The 16290-nt window shown below is 41.9% G+C and overlaps 1 protein-coding gene across 2 annotated transcripts in view; it reads right to left on the reverse strand.

Moving 5' to 3' along the window:
• Positions 1–209: 209 nt before the first annotated feature.
• The window catches only part of LOC144686434 (sentrin-specific protease 2-like), a 76628-nt gene continuing 60547 nt past the window's right edge, over positions 210–16290 (reverse strand). For both annotated transcript variants that reach the window (XM_078551637.1, XM_078551636.1), the window contains 4 exons: positions 14763–14842; positions 6441–6525; positions 2868–2963; positions 210–963 (listed from right to left, as the gene is read on the reverse strand). In XM_078551637.1, coding sequence (XP_078407763.1) covers positions 901–963; positions 2868–2963; positions 6441–6525; positions 14763–14842 — 324 coding nt within the window. In that variant the 3' untranslated portion in view covers positions 210–900. The remainder of the gene's footprint in view (positions 964–2867; positions 2964–6440; positions 6526–14762; positions 14843–16290) is intronic.

Raw genomic sequence — 16290 nt, forward strand, 5'->3', positions numbered from 1 at the left:
CTCTACAGAGATTCATAAAAGGGAACTAATTTATATAATTCAACAAAACCCAATATGCATCTGAAGCTGCAATGCTGCTTCCACATGAGACATTCTACATTTACATACACTAGTTACTTACAGTATCAAAAGCTGTATTACTGCCTTCAGCTCACTTCATGGTGAATCATAGATCCAACACATTACTGACAATACCAAAAGTCAGAACATGAAAACAAAATAAACTTTATTAAATGTGAAAGTCATAAATATAAATTTCAGTAGACAAAACATTGGAAGAGCATACAGTATCCAAAGGAATTACCAATCCAATGGTTTCCACACAGATGCAGTTGCTGTAATAACGGAGTGACTATATTACCACGATGACAATTACACCAGCCAAATCTAAAAAGCATTATATTCGCCCCACGTGTCTAGGAAAGGAAGACTCTTTCTTTATCTGCATTGAGTTGCTGGCATTACAAACTGCACACACTGTTTTGGAAGGGCATAAAGACAAGAAATCCTTACGCCACTTTTCTGGAGGTTTTATTGCTGTTAGGTGCGTTACTGAAACGTATACACTTAAACACAGTTCTGATCACCACCTTTTTTTGCCAGAAGTCAGTTTTGGGGGCTTGTCAAAAAGGGGAGGTCAAGCTGGATGTTCAGTTCAAACTGAGTTAACTTACTTTTGTTATCTACCATCTTCAAATACTCACAAAACCTCAATGAGGAATAGGTGAGGATAATGGGAATTAGCATCTCATTCCATCCCCATTCAAATACAAGGTGGGAGATGCAGGCTCCAGTAAGAGTCCAGCATTTGGCACATTTCTGTCCATGCAAAGGCCAGCACAGATGCACTTAAATCATTACCACCTCATCCTTAATAATGTTTCTACCAACAGCCGAACTTCACAATAACTTTTTGTGGAGAATCTCCCAAACCATTTTCATCCTGAAGTATGGAATGTCATGCTGTAAGAAATCAAAATACAATAAACTTTAATATTTGAAATTCTATTTGGTGGTGTCCCAGGATTTATTTAGCAGTTAGTTACAAACGCAGAAAATAAAAAGCACATTTAATCCATTGCACATGAATATTGTGCGATATGTTACTTATATATATTTAATTTATAACCTCAAACTGCTCCCTCCACCAGTGACAGACCTGTAGCCACCAGCACATTACCCCAGTTTTATATAGTGACAAACCTGTATCCAGCAGTACAGTACCCAGTGGCATGCAGTGACAGCCCTGCACCCTCAGTTCTATACTCCACTGGTATACCCTGACAGGCTTGTACCCACAATAAAATTCCCTCACTGTTATACCTGTACTCTCCAATATATGCATCTATATAGGACTCAAAGGCACAATCTTGGGATTACTCTGATTTTGTAGATGGATTGACTTAGTCAGTACAGTGGTGGGGAACCAAAACCAGTATTTTGCTTTTATTTTAACAAAACCTTTTCTTGTTGGTGTTAGTTCATAGTGCCAAGAATCCATTGTAGTTGCAATCTTTGTCTGTCAGTGATTGTAACATCTTGGTGCTTATGTTGAAACATTGAGGCTGGATGTCTTTGCCATGCACTCCCATTCAAATTGGATGGGCTAACTGACCTCCTCTTAGAGTGGAACTCAAAGCCGGGGACATTCCACTTTATCAAATCTAGAATTGCACAACTGAGGGTTCCTCTCAGTTCCAGAGGAGATGGTGTGGATATACTTAAAATCCTGGTGTTAACACGTTCCCAAGGCTGTGATGAAGATAGACCATCTGTACTTACCCAGGACTTTTTGTTTCCATTTCCTATTTTATACACCATGCACCCAAGTCTGTGCTTCTGCTCTAATGTTTTACTCACCTATTTCTCATTTTTCTCTCCTGTGTAATTACTTTACATCTTTTAGTTGTCTCTTTATCTGTACTGCCAAAAGCACAATTTCTGGCTAATAATTATTCTACACTCTTTGCTTTGTTTTTGACTAATTATTTATATTATCTTTTCCACCTGTGCCCTGCCCCTTCTTTTACTGTTCTATTCCAGTTGGTGAAGATTAGATCTGGAACCAATTTACATACTTTTATAAGAATTTATTTACAGAGTTACACATTACAAGTGCCCCACCACTGTTTCAATGTAAATCTATTTATAGGGGCATAAGTGAATGCCCAGTACAATTAAACAACTAAATTACAAAACATTCACGAGTTCAAAGTTTTCATGACCACCCCATTTATTCTTTCAACTAGGACCCTCTTCCCTGCCTTGTTAGGTAGAGCCCATTCCAACTGTACAGTTCTTTTTGGTCTTAATACTGCTGCCAGTGAAATGGAAACCCTATTTCCAACACCACTCCTTCAGCCCCAATCTACTTATCCCGATGGTAATTTGCATCTGGCTCAGGTAACTTATCGCACCCAAGTGACCAGTGTTTACAGGCCTATCTGGACATACTGAGCCTTGACAGTGGTCTTTCACCTTTGGTACCTGTGTTCAAATCCATCACAGACTATTGGTATGATAGTATTTTCGGTCTGCTGGTTCCCAGTATGAAATGGATTTTGATAGTCTTAATTCAGTTGCCAATGGGTATAGTTCATGGCAAATGTCCATGGTGCTAGTTGGGAGTAAACTGCCAGTTTCACTCAGTTAGGTCACAGAATGGCTGCTGTGGGAAAACATGTTTGCCTTGTGCAGTGGGGGCTGGACTTATCATTGGCAGTGGTTGTTGTAAATGGACAGAGCACCCAGGCTTGCTATGTCTGCTTTGGGTCCAAAATGGGAAAAATCCAGTTTCCCAATACTAATACCATTCATGTTGATAAATACACAACTTAATCTTTAAAACAACATGAATAATTCCCTACCTGGGTGAAGGTAATCTGCTCATCCTTTGCAATGTAATCAGCATATTTGCACACAAATACTCCACAATCACTTCCATTCATTTGCTGTGGGACTTCCTATCAGAATAGAAAGAAATTAAAAATGAGTTTTGTTTTAAACATGATTTCAAAGTACATTTCCTGTTTTAATTTTTTGGCAAGCTCAGTGTTTTTTTTAATTTCAGACTTCTGCACTCTCAGTTTTCCTTTACCTCTATTCAATAATTCCGACCCATTGTTCAAGAGTTCCATTTAATCAGCACCAAAATAAATTGCTTGTTTATTGTTGAGCTGATATGCTAATTACAGGACTTAAAGGCTTGGATATCACCAATTGTTAGTTCACTTCTTGACAGCTAATAGGATTTCTGTGATGATATTACAACAAATCACTTTAAGGAACCATTGTTAAGCCAAACTGTAAACAGGATGGGATAGATTTTCAATTGTCGACTGGTGCAGAATTGGCGTTCTAGCCTTAATAGAAACTACCCAATTTTAAACTCTATTAAAATCAATAGAGATGAACATCCAGCACTTTCTCCAATGGCCGCAATCTGCAAATTTGTGTAAATTGAAAATCTACCCATCCCTCTCTGCAATGTGCGAAGGAACAAAGAAAATATCTGGGAATAGTCAGTTTGAACTGCTGCAAATAGACTGTTGTTTCATCAGCATCTGTAAAGAAAAGGGCAAAAGATCTGCACCCAAAATGGTCAAATAGGTTTTCTCTTCATCTGGTCTGTATTTCCATCATTTTCCACTTTACTGCAGGTAAACTGTTCCATTAGTTTTAACTGCAGTGCACTCAGGAGTACCCTGCACTCCTGTGACTGATTTAGGTGAGACAGTGGAGGTGAAGTAATATCACTGGACTAGTAATCCAGATAACCAGGCTAATGCTTTGGGGACAAGGGTTCAAATCTCAGCACGGCAGCTGGTGCAATTAAAGTTAAATTAATAAATATATTCCATGAATAAAAATCAGGAATTGAAAGCTATTCTGAGTAATGGTGACCATGAAACTATCAATTGTCGTAAAAACCCATCTGGTTTACTAATGTCCTTTACGGAAGGAGCTGCCGTCTTTACCTGGTCAGGCCTACATGTTATTCCACAGAAACGTGATTTATTCTTAAATGCTATCTGAAATGGCCTAGCAAGCCAGTCAGGTGTACTAAACCAGTGCAGAGTTCAAGCAACAGCTGTTCAAGAAGGTGCCTGACCACCACCTTCTCAAGCACATTTAGGGATGGGCTTTGCGGCTATGCCCACATCCCATGAAAGAATAAAAAAACTGCAATCTCAGGATGGAACAAAAAAATGATGCATAAAACGGGATCCATTTCATCTCAATCACTCTAAATGTGGTTGTGGATTATTCCTAAATTAATATTATATGGAAACCATGATGGTTCTTCAGGCAGCAGGTAGCGCCCTGTACCAGCATGGATTTATGAAAGGGAAATCATGCTTGACAAATCTACTGGAATTTTTCGAGGATGTAACTAGTAGAATTGATGAGGGGGAGCCAGTGGATGTGTTTATTTGGACTTTCAGAAGGCTTTCGACAAAGTCCCACTTAAGAGATTGGTGTGTAAAATTAAAGCGCATGGGATTAGGGGTAGCGTATTGAGATGGATAGAAAACTGGTTGGCAGGCAGGAAAGAAAGAGTAGGAATAAACGGGTCTTTTTCCGAATGGCAGGCAGTGACTGGTGGGGTACCGCAGAGATCGGTGCTGGGACCCCAGTTATTCACAATATATATTAATGATTTAGATGAGGAATTAAATGTAATATCTCCAAATTTGCAGATGACACAAAGCTGGGTGGGAGGGTGAGCTGTGAGGAGGATGCAGAGATGCTTCAGTGTGATTTGGACAAGCTGAGGTGAGTGGGCAAATGCATGGCAGATGCAGTATGATGTGGATAAATGTGAGGTTACCCATTTTGGGAGCAAAAACAGGAAGGCAGATTATTATCCGAATGGCTATAAATTGAGAGAGGGGAATGTGCAACAAGACCTGGGTGTCCTTGTACACCAGTCGCTGAAGGTAAGCATGCAGGTGCAGCAGGCGGTAAAGAAGGCAAATGGTATGTTGGCTTTCATAGCCAGAGGATTCGAGTACAGGAACAGGGATGTCTTGCTGCAATTGTACAGGGCCTTGGTGAGACCACACCTGGAATATTGTGTGCAGCTTTGGTCTCCTTATCTGAGGAAGGATATACTTGCTATAGAGGGGGTGCAGCGAAGCGACTGATTCCTGGGATGGCAGGACTGACATATGAGGACAGATTGAGTCGATAGGATTATATAGGCGTTGGAGAGGGTGCAAAGGAGGTTTACCAGGATGCTGCCTGGTCTGGAGGTTATTAGCTATGAGGAGAGGTTGGAGAAACTCGGATTGTTCTCACTAGAGCGACGGAGATTGAAGGGCGACTTGATAGAAGTTTACAAAATTATGAGTGGCATGGGCAGAGTAGATAGTCAGAAGCTTTTTCCCAGGGTGGAAGAGTCAATTACTAGGGGACTTAGATTTAAGGTGAGAGGAGAAAACTATAGAGGAGATGTGCGGGGCAAGTTTTTTTACGCAGAGGGTAGTGGGTGTCTGGAATTCGCTGCCAGAGGAGGTGGTGGGAGCAGGTACGATAGTGGTGTTTAAGAGGCAGCTTGACAAATACATGAATAGGATGGGAATAGAGGGATACAGACCCCGGAAGTGCAAAACGTTTTAGTTGACGGGCAATATTATTAGCGCAGGCTTGGAGGGCCGAAGGGCCTGTTCCTGTGCTGTACTTTTCTTTGTTCTTTGTTCTATATTTGCTGGAGTTCAGAAGAATGAGGGGAGATCTCATAGAAACCTATAAAATTCTAATAGGACTAGACAGGGTAGATACAGGAAAGATGTTCCCGATGGTGGGGGAGTCCAGAACCAGGGGTCACAGTCTGAGGATATGGGGTAGACCATTTAGGACTGAGATGAGGAGAAATTTCTTCACCCAATGGGTGGTGAGCCTGTGAAATTCGTTACCACAGAAAGTACTTGAGACCAAAACATTGTATGTTTTCAAGAAGGAATTAGATATAGCTCTTGGGGCGAAAGGGATCAAAGGCTATGGGGAGAAAGCGGGAGCAGACTATTGAGTTGGATGATCAGCCATGATCATAATGAATGGTGGAGCAGGCTTAAAGGGCCAAATGGCCAACTCCTGCTCTTACTTTCTATGTTACCACAGCCAGGTGGCCTTTCCTTGTCTGTCAGGACACAGAGCGAGTCTCAGCAGTCTTTGCACCCACAGGAGCATCCAATTTTGTCCTAAACAAGTGTGCAGAAAAGTTACTGGATACTAATCAGAGCCATAAACCAGTGTTAATTTTCCTCCTAACTTGCCAGAGGAAGTGAGGCCAAATATGATGCCCTTCCAGCTGTGGTGGCCGAGAATCAAACCTGGGATTTGGTACCTCTGTAAAGTTCAGTTTAACATTACCAAAACCAAGTGAATATTCAGGCAGCCTGGAGTGAAATATAACAATGTAAAATGCTTGTAATTACATGAGATCTCATGCTGCGGAGAATCCACTCAGAGGAATCCAAGTGCCGGCCTTTCTTGTTCTTGCTTTCTTCTTGCAGATATCGTCTAAAACAAAATATGACAAGAAAGTCAAAAGCTACAAATTCTTAAATGTTATTCTGCCAGCACTATGCAGCTGACTGCACCTGGCTCTCAATATTGTGGCATAATCAGTACTGATTATGTTTAAACTGATGGAGTGATCAAAGGTGAAGAAGCAGCAGCCTCTAAGCCTATTCCTATTTCAGCTGTGCAGTACATAGCTAAGATGTATTTTTGCCCTCTCTGAAACCACTTCTCTACTCTTGCTTTTTCTGTCAATTTTCTTCCTAAGGCACCAGTCACCAGTATCTTTTCTAGTGGTTATTCTGTGTGTGTGAGCTGAGACCATGAGGCCATTTGACTGAAGCATATCATCAACAAGATGAAGTTCTCACACATGTATATTTTCTAGCAGAGATTATTCAATAGTGGTGAGGAAGTAAAACTCTGACCGACTCAACATCCTACAGCCCAAAGTGTACTGAAGATTACTGTTAACTTTAGCTAACTCACTACAGGTTGGGTGTTGAACCTGGGACTATCCTGGTCTGCATCATTCAATAACATGTTATTAAGTTTCTGCAATACTTGTTCTATGCTGATATTAATTCCTCAAGTCCCTCATTCTTATTAGCCCTACATCACCCTGCATATACTATTTCTGGTATGTAATGTGTGTCTTCTACTGTAAAGAGAGACATAAAATATTTGTTCAATATCTCTGCCATTTCCTCGCTCCCCAGGATAATTTCTCTGCCTCAAAGGAACCAATTTTTTTTAGCTTCTGCTTTTCATATGGGCCTGAATGGCACGCTCTCCCACTGGCGGGTTTTTAGGTGGCGGGGGGGGGGGAGCATGAAATTGAAGCAATGGATTCCCTCCGGGTTCCCACCCGCCCCGACCTCTCAGCAATTTTATGTTGGTGTGGACAAGGCCTCAGATGGGATGCCCACCCTTGCCCCAACTGACGCCCTTATTGGCCACTTAAAGGGTCCTTCCCACCCAGGCTCAACTTTTAGGCTGGCGGGAGGATTTACCATGTGTGGAGGAAGCTCGAAAATGAACGGGCTTAGATCTCGTGCGGGTTGGGGAAGCCCTCCATCTGACTTCGGGTGACGCCCCCCGTTTAAGATTCGATGGCTGCTGGACCTCCCCCTGCCCCTTCCCTATCCTCCCCACCCTGGAACCCTTTAAACTTATCTTCCCTCTGGTCCTGGGACTTAAGCTCAGGCATCTTCCTGAAGTTCCTTTTAATTAAAATCAGCTAAATTTTCACCTTTTGAGCAAGTACATTCTTTTTCTTGTTTTTAAAAAAATTTACATTGCAGATTGTTTTTAGCTCTCTCAAGCCCATATCTACAAAGCAGGTGCTTTTTCTCAGGGTTCTGCCAGTACTGTTACTGGAGCCTGTGGGAATCATTTCTAACTAAACCATCTTCTTCTCATAGGGAAAGAAACTATTTGATCTATGCACAGCAATTTACCACAGCAGCACAGGAGAATTGAGGAATGCTGGGCGTGGAACTGAGATTGGTAGAGCCCATTGTTTGGATGCTACAGGTGTTGTTTGGTGCCTGATGCCTATGCACATACTTCTGCCACTATTCATGCTGGACACCATTTTGGTAAAGGAAAACCAGAGCAGCCCTAACCCCCCATGACAGTACTCCTTGAGGTCTGCTATCTTCCTACCTGACCTCCGACAACACTCTGACATCCGCAATCTTCCTAGCCAATCCCCCAAATAGTACTCCAGAGGTCTGCAAATTTCTTGCCCAAGCTTTTAAACGCATGGCCTAAATTTTTCAGATGGCAGGGTTTCTTCCCTGCTGACTCAGTGCCCCACAGCCATTTTGCACTCGAATGAACATCAATTGGTTGCAGGCGGGACTTCCGCCCCTCACTCAGGAGGAAGTCCTGCCTTAGAGAGCTGTCTACCAACTTGATTGGCTGACAGCTCTCTAGTCCCTGCAGTGACAAGAGTTGCAGTGGACAAAAAGGAACTTCAGGAAGATGCCTGAGCCTAAGTCCCAGGACTGGAGAGAAGATAAGTTTAAGGGGTCCCTGGGTGAGGAGGATAGGGAAGGCCTGAGGGAGTCTCGGGGGAGCAGGGGGAGGTCCAGCGGCCATTGAATCTTAAGCAGGGGATGTCACCCGAAGTCAGGTGGAGGGCTTCCCCAACGTGCACGAGATCTAAACCCGTTCATTTTCAAGCTTCCTCCTCGCATGGTAAATCCTCCCGCCAGCCTAAAAGTTAAGCCTGGGTGGGAAAGGACCCTTAAGTGGCCAATAAGGGCCTCAGTTGGGGCAGGTGGGAACCCAGAGGGAATCCATTGCTTCAATTTAATGCTCCCTCCCACCTAAAAACCCGCCAGTGGGAGAGCGTGAAATTCAGGGCCATATGAAAAGCAGAAGCTAAAAAAAATTGGTTCCTTCGAAGCAGAGAAATTATTATGGGGAGTGAGGAAATGGACACAAATTACATACCAGAAATAGATGATGTGGGGCTAATAAGAATGAGGGACTTAAGGAATTAATATCAGCATAGAAAAAGTATTTCAGAAACTTAAGAGGCTAAAAGCCTACAAATCCCCTGGATCTAATGGCCTACATCTTAAAGTTCTAAATTGAGGCAGCTACAGAGATGGTGGATACACTGGTTATGACCTTCCATAAATTTCTAGGTTCTAGAATGGTCTCAGCGGATTGGAAGTTAACAAATGCAGAACAGTTATTCAAGAAAAGAGGGAGAGAGAAAACCAAGAACTACAGACTTGTTAGCCTGACATCAGTCATCAGGAAAAAGTTGAAATCAATTACTAAGGAAGTTTTAGCAATGTACTTAGAAAATAATAATATGATCGGACAAAGTCAACATGGTTTTACGAAAGGACAATTGCATTTGATAGATTCATTAGTGTTTTTTGTGGATGGAACTAGTGGGCCTTTGGGTATTAGTAGATGTAGTATACTGGATTTGCAAAGGTGCCATGCAAAAGGTTAATATGCAAGATAGGGGCTCATGGAGTTGGGGATAATATATCAGCATGGACAGAGGATTGGTTAATAGACGGAGTGAAAAATAAGAATAAATGGGTAATTTTCAAGATGGCAGTCTGTAACTAGTGGAGTGCCGCAAGGATCAGGTCTCAGCTATTACAATCTATCTATATTATGACTTAGATGAACAGACTAAGAGTAATGTATCCAAATTTGCTGATGATACAAAGCTACGTGGGAATGTGAGCTGGAAGGAAAACCTAAAAAGGCTGCAAAGAGATATGACAAATTAAGTCAGTGGGCAATAAGGTGGCAGATGGAGTATAATGTGGTGTCGTGTGAGGTTATTCACTTTGGTAGCAAGAACAGAAAAGCAGAATATTTTTAAAAGGCGTGAAACTTATAAATGTTGATGCTCAGAGAGACTTTGGTGTACTTGTACAAGGTACACAGAAAGTTAGCAAGCAGGCACAGCAAGCAATTAGGAAGGCAATGGCATGTTGACCTTTAATCGCAAGAGGATTGGAGTAAAGAATAAGGAAATCTGTACAGTTGTATAGTGCTTTGGTGAGGCCACACGTCGAGTACTGTGTGCAGTTTTGATCTCCATATTTAAGGAAAGATATACTTGCATTGGAGGTGGTACAGTGTTGGTTCACTAAATTGATTTCTGGGATAAGAAGGTTGTCCTATAATGAGAGGCTGAGTAAACTGGGCCTATTCTTTCTGGAATTTAGAAGAATGAAAGGCAATCTCATTGAAAAATAAAAGCTTGGCAGGGTAGACACTGAGAGGTGGCTTCCCCTGGCTAGGGAACCTAGAACACAGGGACACAGTCTCACAATAAGAGGCAAATCATTTAGAACTGAATCACAGAATCACACAGTGCAGAAGAGGCCCTTTGGCCAATCGAGTTTGCACTGACACGTGAGAAACACCCGACCTACTTGACCTGACTTGAGGAGAGACTTCTTTACTCAGAGAATTATGACTCTTTGGAGTTCTCTACTGCAGAGGGTTGTGGATGTTCCATCATGAGCATATTTAAGACTGGGATAGACAGATTTTTGGTATCTCAGGGAATCATGGGGAATGGTCAGTTGAAGCCAATGTTCAGCCATGATTGTACTGAATGGTGGAGCGGATTTGTGGGGCCACATGGTCTACTCCTGCTCCTATTTTTATGCTCTCATATTCTTATATTCCTACCCGATTCCCCAAACAGTACTTCCAAGGTTTGCGATTTTGCCACCTGATCCCCTACAACACTTCCGATCCCATCCAACTGTTCTCCTGAGGCCTGTGATATTCCTACCAATGTCCCGCCAAACCCAATCATGGTCTCTGAGGTCAGATCCCACAATCCAACCCAATTATATACCTTGAAATTAGAGCAATAACCTTTTCAGGCTCCTACTGCAGTTCCATCTACATTCTGATGAGGTCTAATGCCCAAAATCCAGGGCTATTTGGACCTCACCGTGTGGGCACAGGCTGTTAACAATGTGCGTATAAGGCTTGCAAAAATAAGCAGGCCCTGAATTTTTTGGTCACTGTTTCTAACTTGCATCAATGACATGGAACAATTAATGGTCAAATATGCAGATGATATCAAAATCAGAGCAGTTGTAGATTTGGAGGATAAATAATTAACAGGAGTTGAATGAAATAGGAAGCAAAAATGGACAATAAACATAGTCTATAAATGGTGAATGAATGAAATAAAAAGAACAAAGGTAAATTATGAAAGAAAACTAATGCAAAATGTAAAATCTGATAGCAAAAGCTTCTACAAGTATATAAAAGGAAAGGGAGTAGCTAAAGTGAATGTTGGTCCCTTGGAGGATGAGACTGGGGAGTTAATAGTGGGGAATGCAGAAATGGCACAGATGCTTAATCAATATTTTGCCTCAGTTTTCACGGTGGATGACACTAGTACCACCCCAATAGTAACAGGTAGAGCAGAGGGTATAGAGGAGGAGAAACTTAGAACAATCACCATCACTAAAGAAAAGGTACTGAGCAAACTATTGGGATTAAAGGGTGACAAGTCCCCAGGACCTGATGGCCTACATCCCAGGGTCTTAAAGGAAGTGGCAGCGGAGACAGTGGATGCATCGGCTATAATATTCCAAAATTCCCTGGATTCTGGAAATGTTCCAGTGGATTGGAAAAATGCTAATATAACACCCTTATTCAAAAAGTTTAACATCTGTAATTGGAAAATTGTTGGAATCCATTATTGAAGAAGTAACAGTAGGGCATTTGGAAAGTCAAAATGCAATCCATCAGAGTCAGCAGGGTTTTATGAAGAGTAAATCGTGTTTGACTAATTTGCTAGCGTTCTTTGAAGATGTGACAAGCAAAGTGGATAATGGGGATCCTGTAGATGTAGTATATCTGGACTTTGATAAGGTGCCGCACAAAAGACTAATACACAAGATAAGATCACACAGATTTAGGCGTAACATATTAGCTTGGATGCAAGATTGGCTAACCGACAGAAAGCTGAGAGTCGGGATAAATGGGTCTTTTTCTGGATGGCAAGCTGTAACAAGTGGGGTTCCACAGGGTTTGGTCCTTGGACTCCAACTATTTACAATCTATATTAGTGACTTGGATTCAGGGATAGAAGGTACTATAGCTAAATTTGCAGATGACACCAAAATAGATAGGAAAGTGAGTTGCAATGAAGAAATAGGAAATTTACAAATGGATATGTACAGGTTTGGCGAATGGGCCAAAATTTGGCAGGTGGAGTTTAATGTGAATAAGTGAGAGGTTATCCATTTTGGTCAGAAGAATAAAAAGGCGACTTATTATTTAAATGGAGAGAAACTTCAGAATGCTTCAGTGCGGATGGATCTGGGTGTCCTTGTGCATGAATCGCTGAAAGCTAGTATGCAGGTACAGCAGGTAATAAGGAAGGCAAATGGAATTTTGGCATTTATTGCTAAAGGAAGAGAGTATAAAAATAGGGAAGTGTTGTTGCAACTGTACAAGGCATTGGTGAGACCGCACTTGGAGTACTGTGCACAATTTTGGTCGCCTTACTTGAAGAAGGATGTAGTTGTATTGGAGGTGGTTCAGAGGAGGTTCACTAGATTGATTCCAGAGATGCGGGGCTTGTCTTAAGAGGAGAGATTGAGCAGTTTAGGCCTATACTTGCTAGAGTTTAGAAGGATGAGAGGAGATCTAATTGAGGTATACAAGATATACTTATATGAGGTATATAAGGTATATAAGATATAAGCTAAAGGGGATAGACAAAGTAGACGTGAAGTGGATGTTTCCCCTTGTGGGGCATTCTAAAACAAGAGGCCATAGTTTTAGGCTAAGGGGTGGTAGATTTAAATCAGAGATGAGGAGGAATTACTTTTCTCAAAGGGTCGTGAATCTGTGGAATTCACTACCTCAGAGTGCAGTGAATGCCGGGATGCAGAATTTATTTAAGGAGGAGATAGACAGATTTTTAATTAGTAACGGGTTGAAAGGTTATGGGGAGAGGGCCGGAAATTGGATTTGAGGCCAAAATGAGATCAAGCCATGATCGTATTGAATGGTGGGGCTGAATTGCCTACTCCTGCTCCTACTTCTTATGTTCTTATGGTGTTGTTATAACCATGGAAGGAGTTCAGAGAACAGGCAGTTTTAGTAGCAGTAACTAACACAGTAAATGGAATGCTGAATTTATAGTTAAATCACATGAGTTCAAGTCATGCTGAAATTACATTGTACTCTAGTACAACCACATTCAAGCACTGAAGAGCCACTGGATTGAACCCTAGTGTTAGAGTTTCAATTTATGAATAAAGACTGAAGAAACTTGGGTTTTTCAGTTTTGAAAGAAAGTAACCTTACAGAAGTACACAAGGTAAAAAATTATGTAGAAATTAAATTAAAGGAGGTCAAGAGTCTCCAGTTCCAATATAAAGGGCAAATTTAAAATTGGTATCAGGAAGTTCTTCTCCACACAAAGTATGATAACTACATGATGCACATCTGAGTGAAGCTTAAGAGAAAAAAACCCTTGAATTATTTAAGAGCCAAAAAAAATTGCAATAGGAGGGATTTTATAGATAGGTTGAATGGCCTTCCCCATCCATAATTATAATGTGAACCCAATTCAACAGTGTTATTGCTTTGATGATTGCTGCTGTGAACTGGTTTGATATTATCGAGTCTACTAGAACCTAGTTCCCTTTTAAGTTCTTCAGCTATTTCAGCGCCATGTTTATTGCCCATTTTTCTTATATTATTTAATTTTATAAATTTAATATAAATATTATGAGCGTCACTGGCTAGGCCAGCATTTGTTGCCCATCCCCAACTGCCCTCAAGAAGGTGGTTGTGTGAGCTACCATCTTGAACAGCTGCAGTTCACGTGGTGTAGGTATACCCACAGTGCTGTTAGGAAGGGAGATCCAGGATTTTGACCCAGCAACAGTGAAGGAAAAGGTATATAGCTCCAAGTCAGGATGGTGAGTGGCTTGGAGGGAAACCTGCATTGTGTTCCCATGCGTCTGCTGCCCTTGTCCTTCCAGGTGGCAGAGGTCGTGGGTTTGGAAGGTACTGTCGAAAGAACCTTGGTGAGTTGCTGCAGTACATCTTGTAGATGGTACATACTGCTACCACTGTGTGCCAGTGGTGGAGGGAATGAATGTTTAAGGTGGTGGATGGGGTGCCAATCAAGTGGGCTGCTTTGTCCTGGATAGTGTCAAGTTTCGAGTGTTTTTGGAGCTGCACTCATCCAGGCAAGTGATGGGTATTCCATCACATTCCTGACTTGTGCCTTGTAGATGATGGACAGGCTTTGGGGAGTCAGGAAGTGAGATACTCACTGCAAAATTCCCAGCCTCTTCTGACCTGCTCTTGTAGCCATAGTATTTATATGGCTGGTCCAGTTCAGTTTCTGGTGAATGGTAACCCCCAGGATGTTGATAGTGGGGGGTTCAGCCATGGTAATGCCATTGAATGTCAAGGAGACATGGTTAGATTCTCTCTTTTGGAGGCGATCATAACTTGGCACTTGTGTGGGCGCAAGTGTTACTTACCACCTGTCAGCCCAAACCTGAATGTTGTCCAGGTCTTGCTGCATACGAACAGACTGCTTCAGCATCTGAGGGGTCACGAATGGTACAAACATTGTGCAATCAACTGTAATCCACCAGGTGCTTTCAACTGAGTTATCTTGAACCCGAGAGCCGATTTCACTAATGGAAGCAAAACACTATGACATTCCCTTACAGCAAGATACTTACAGCAGCGTCCGGCACACATCATCATTCCACTGACCCATGGAATCAAGATGAAGGATTATCTTTTTTCTTAAATCTGCAACCTGTTTAATAATAAACATTTACCTTTTAAGTGTTATTGTTCACCTTAAATTGAATTATACAAAGGATTTGCTTTGCTTCACTTTTTCTTTCATAGAGTTCAGAAACTCTCCAATCCCAATTTTCTGCCTACTTCTCTTGGGGAGGGGAATCTTATTCTCGTACTTTGATCTCCTTATTCTGGCCTAGAATCAAATCCACTGGTTAAAAGCTGCCAATAATGCATGCCATTTGGCAGTTGCAGCCAAGTGCAACAAAAGTTGTATTAAGTCAGAGGGTAATGACAAAAATCTCACTAGTCTCACCTCATGGCTCAACAGCTAATTGAAACATCCAGGACAATACTGAGTCAGACAGTATCAGAAGATCAAAGGTTCAATTCTGCTGAGGCTAAACAAGCTGATCTCTGGCAGAAAGAGACAATAGGGCAGCTGCAAATGACCTCCATGTCTATGGACTTGGGAGGGCAAGGGGATGTGGCAGGTCAGGCGATCCAGTGATCTGGAAAAGGATGTGTGTGCAAGGAAGAGAGAGAGGGAAAGCAATTAAAGAAAGAAAGAAAGCAGTTCAGGATTGGCTTGGATGTGATGGCCCATTGGTAGAACAGTCAATTGACAGGCACAATCTAGCTGACATTGAGAATAGCTCATTGGTGAGGTACTTGAGGGCTCCAATGGAACTATAAACAGACATAAAGGGAGCATTTCAAGGGACTACGGAAGGAAAATCAAAAAGAAAAATCAGCTGACACATAAGAGTGCAAGTGTACAGATAACCTAAGCTGGTGCTACTATAATTTTAGTGTACTACCGTGCAGCATGCTAGAAAATATTCAGTTCAATTACATCAGTGGTTCTTAAACTTTCCTGATTGAAGGACCCCTTTTTAAATGGATTAATAATAAGAGCCCCACCTAAGTTACATTATACACCACTCAGAATATGAAAGTGCTGCATGTGAAGAGTGCTTTAATAATGTTAAGAAAATAGGTATTTACCCACAGACAGAGTTGTCTCTCCTTGGCAGGAGAACAGACAGAGCAGGAGCCCAAGGAGAACAGAGCATGGGGAGTGCACTAGGGGAGCAGGGCAAGAGCAGGAGCACTGAGGAAACACAATACAGAGCGCAGATGCATGCGGGATACAGAGCGCAGATGCATGCGGGGTGCAAAGCCTGGGGGTGTGGGGGCGCGGCAGGCAGAAGTGGAAGAATTTGACAATCTTTCATTAGTATCCGGGTTCTTGCACTTGCTAATTATCTGCTAGCCACAATGCAGCCCCACAAGATCTCAGCTTGCTCAGTAGAGCCATTGGCAGGTCATTTGTGGTACGGCAACTCAATAACAAATCTTATCACTTCGGATACATTCTTCAATTGTGAACTTTCTGTTCATCAAAGGAAGAGATTAGCGCTGGAAATTGAGCATTTTTCATTTCAAATACTCAATGTC

Source organism: Cetorhinus maximus, chromosome 11, assembly GCF_964194155.1.
Source record: "Cetorhinus maximus chromosome 11, sCetMax3.hap1.1, whole genome shotgun sequence".
Lineage (NCBI taxonomy): Eukaryota > Metazoa > Chordata > Chondrichthyes > Lamniformes > Cetorhinidae > Cetorhinus > Cetorhinus maximus.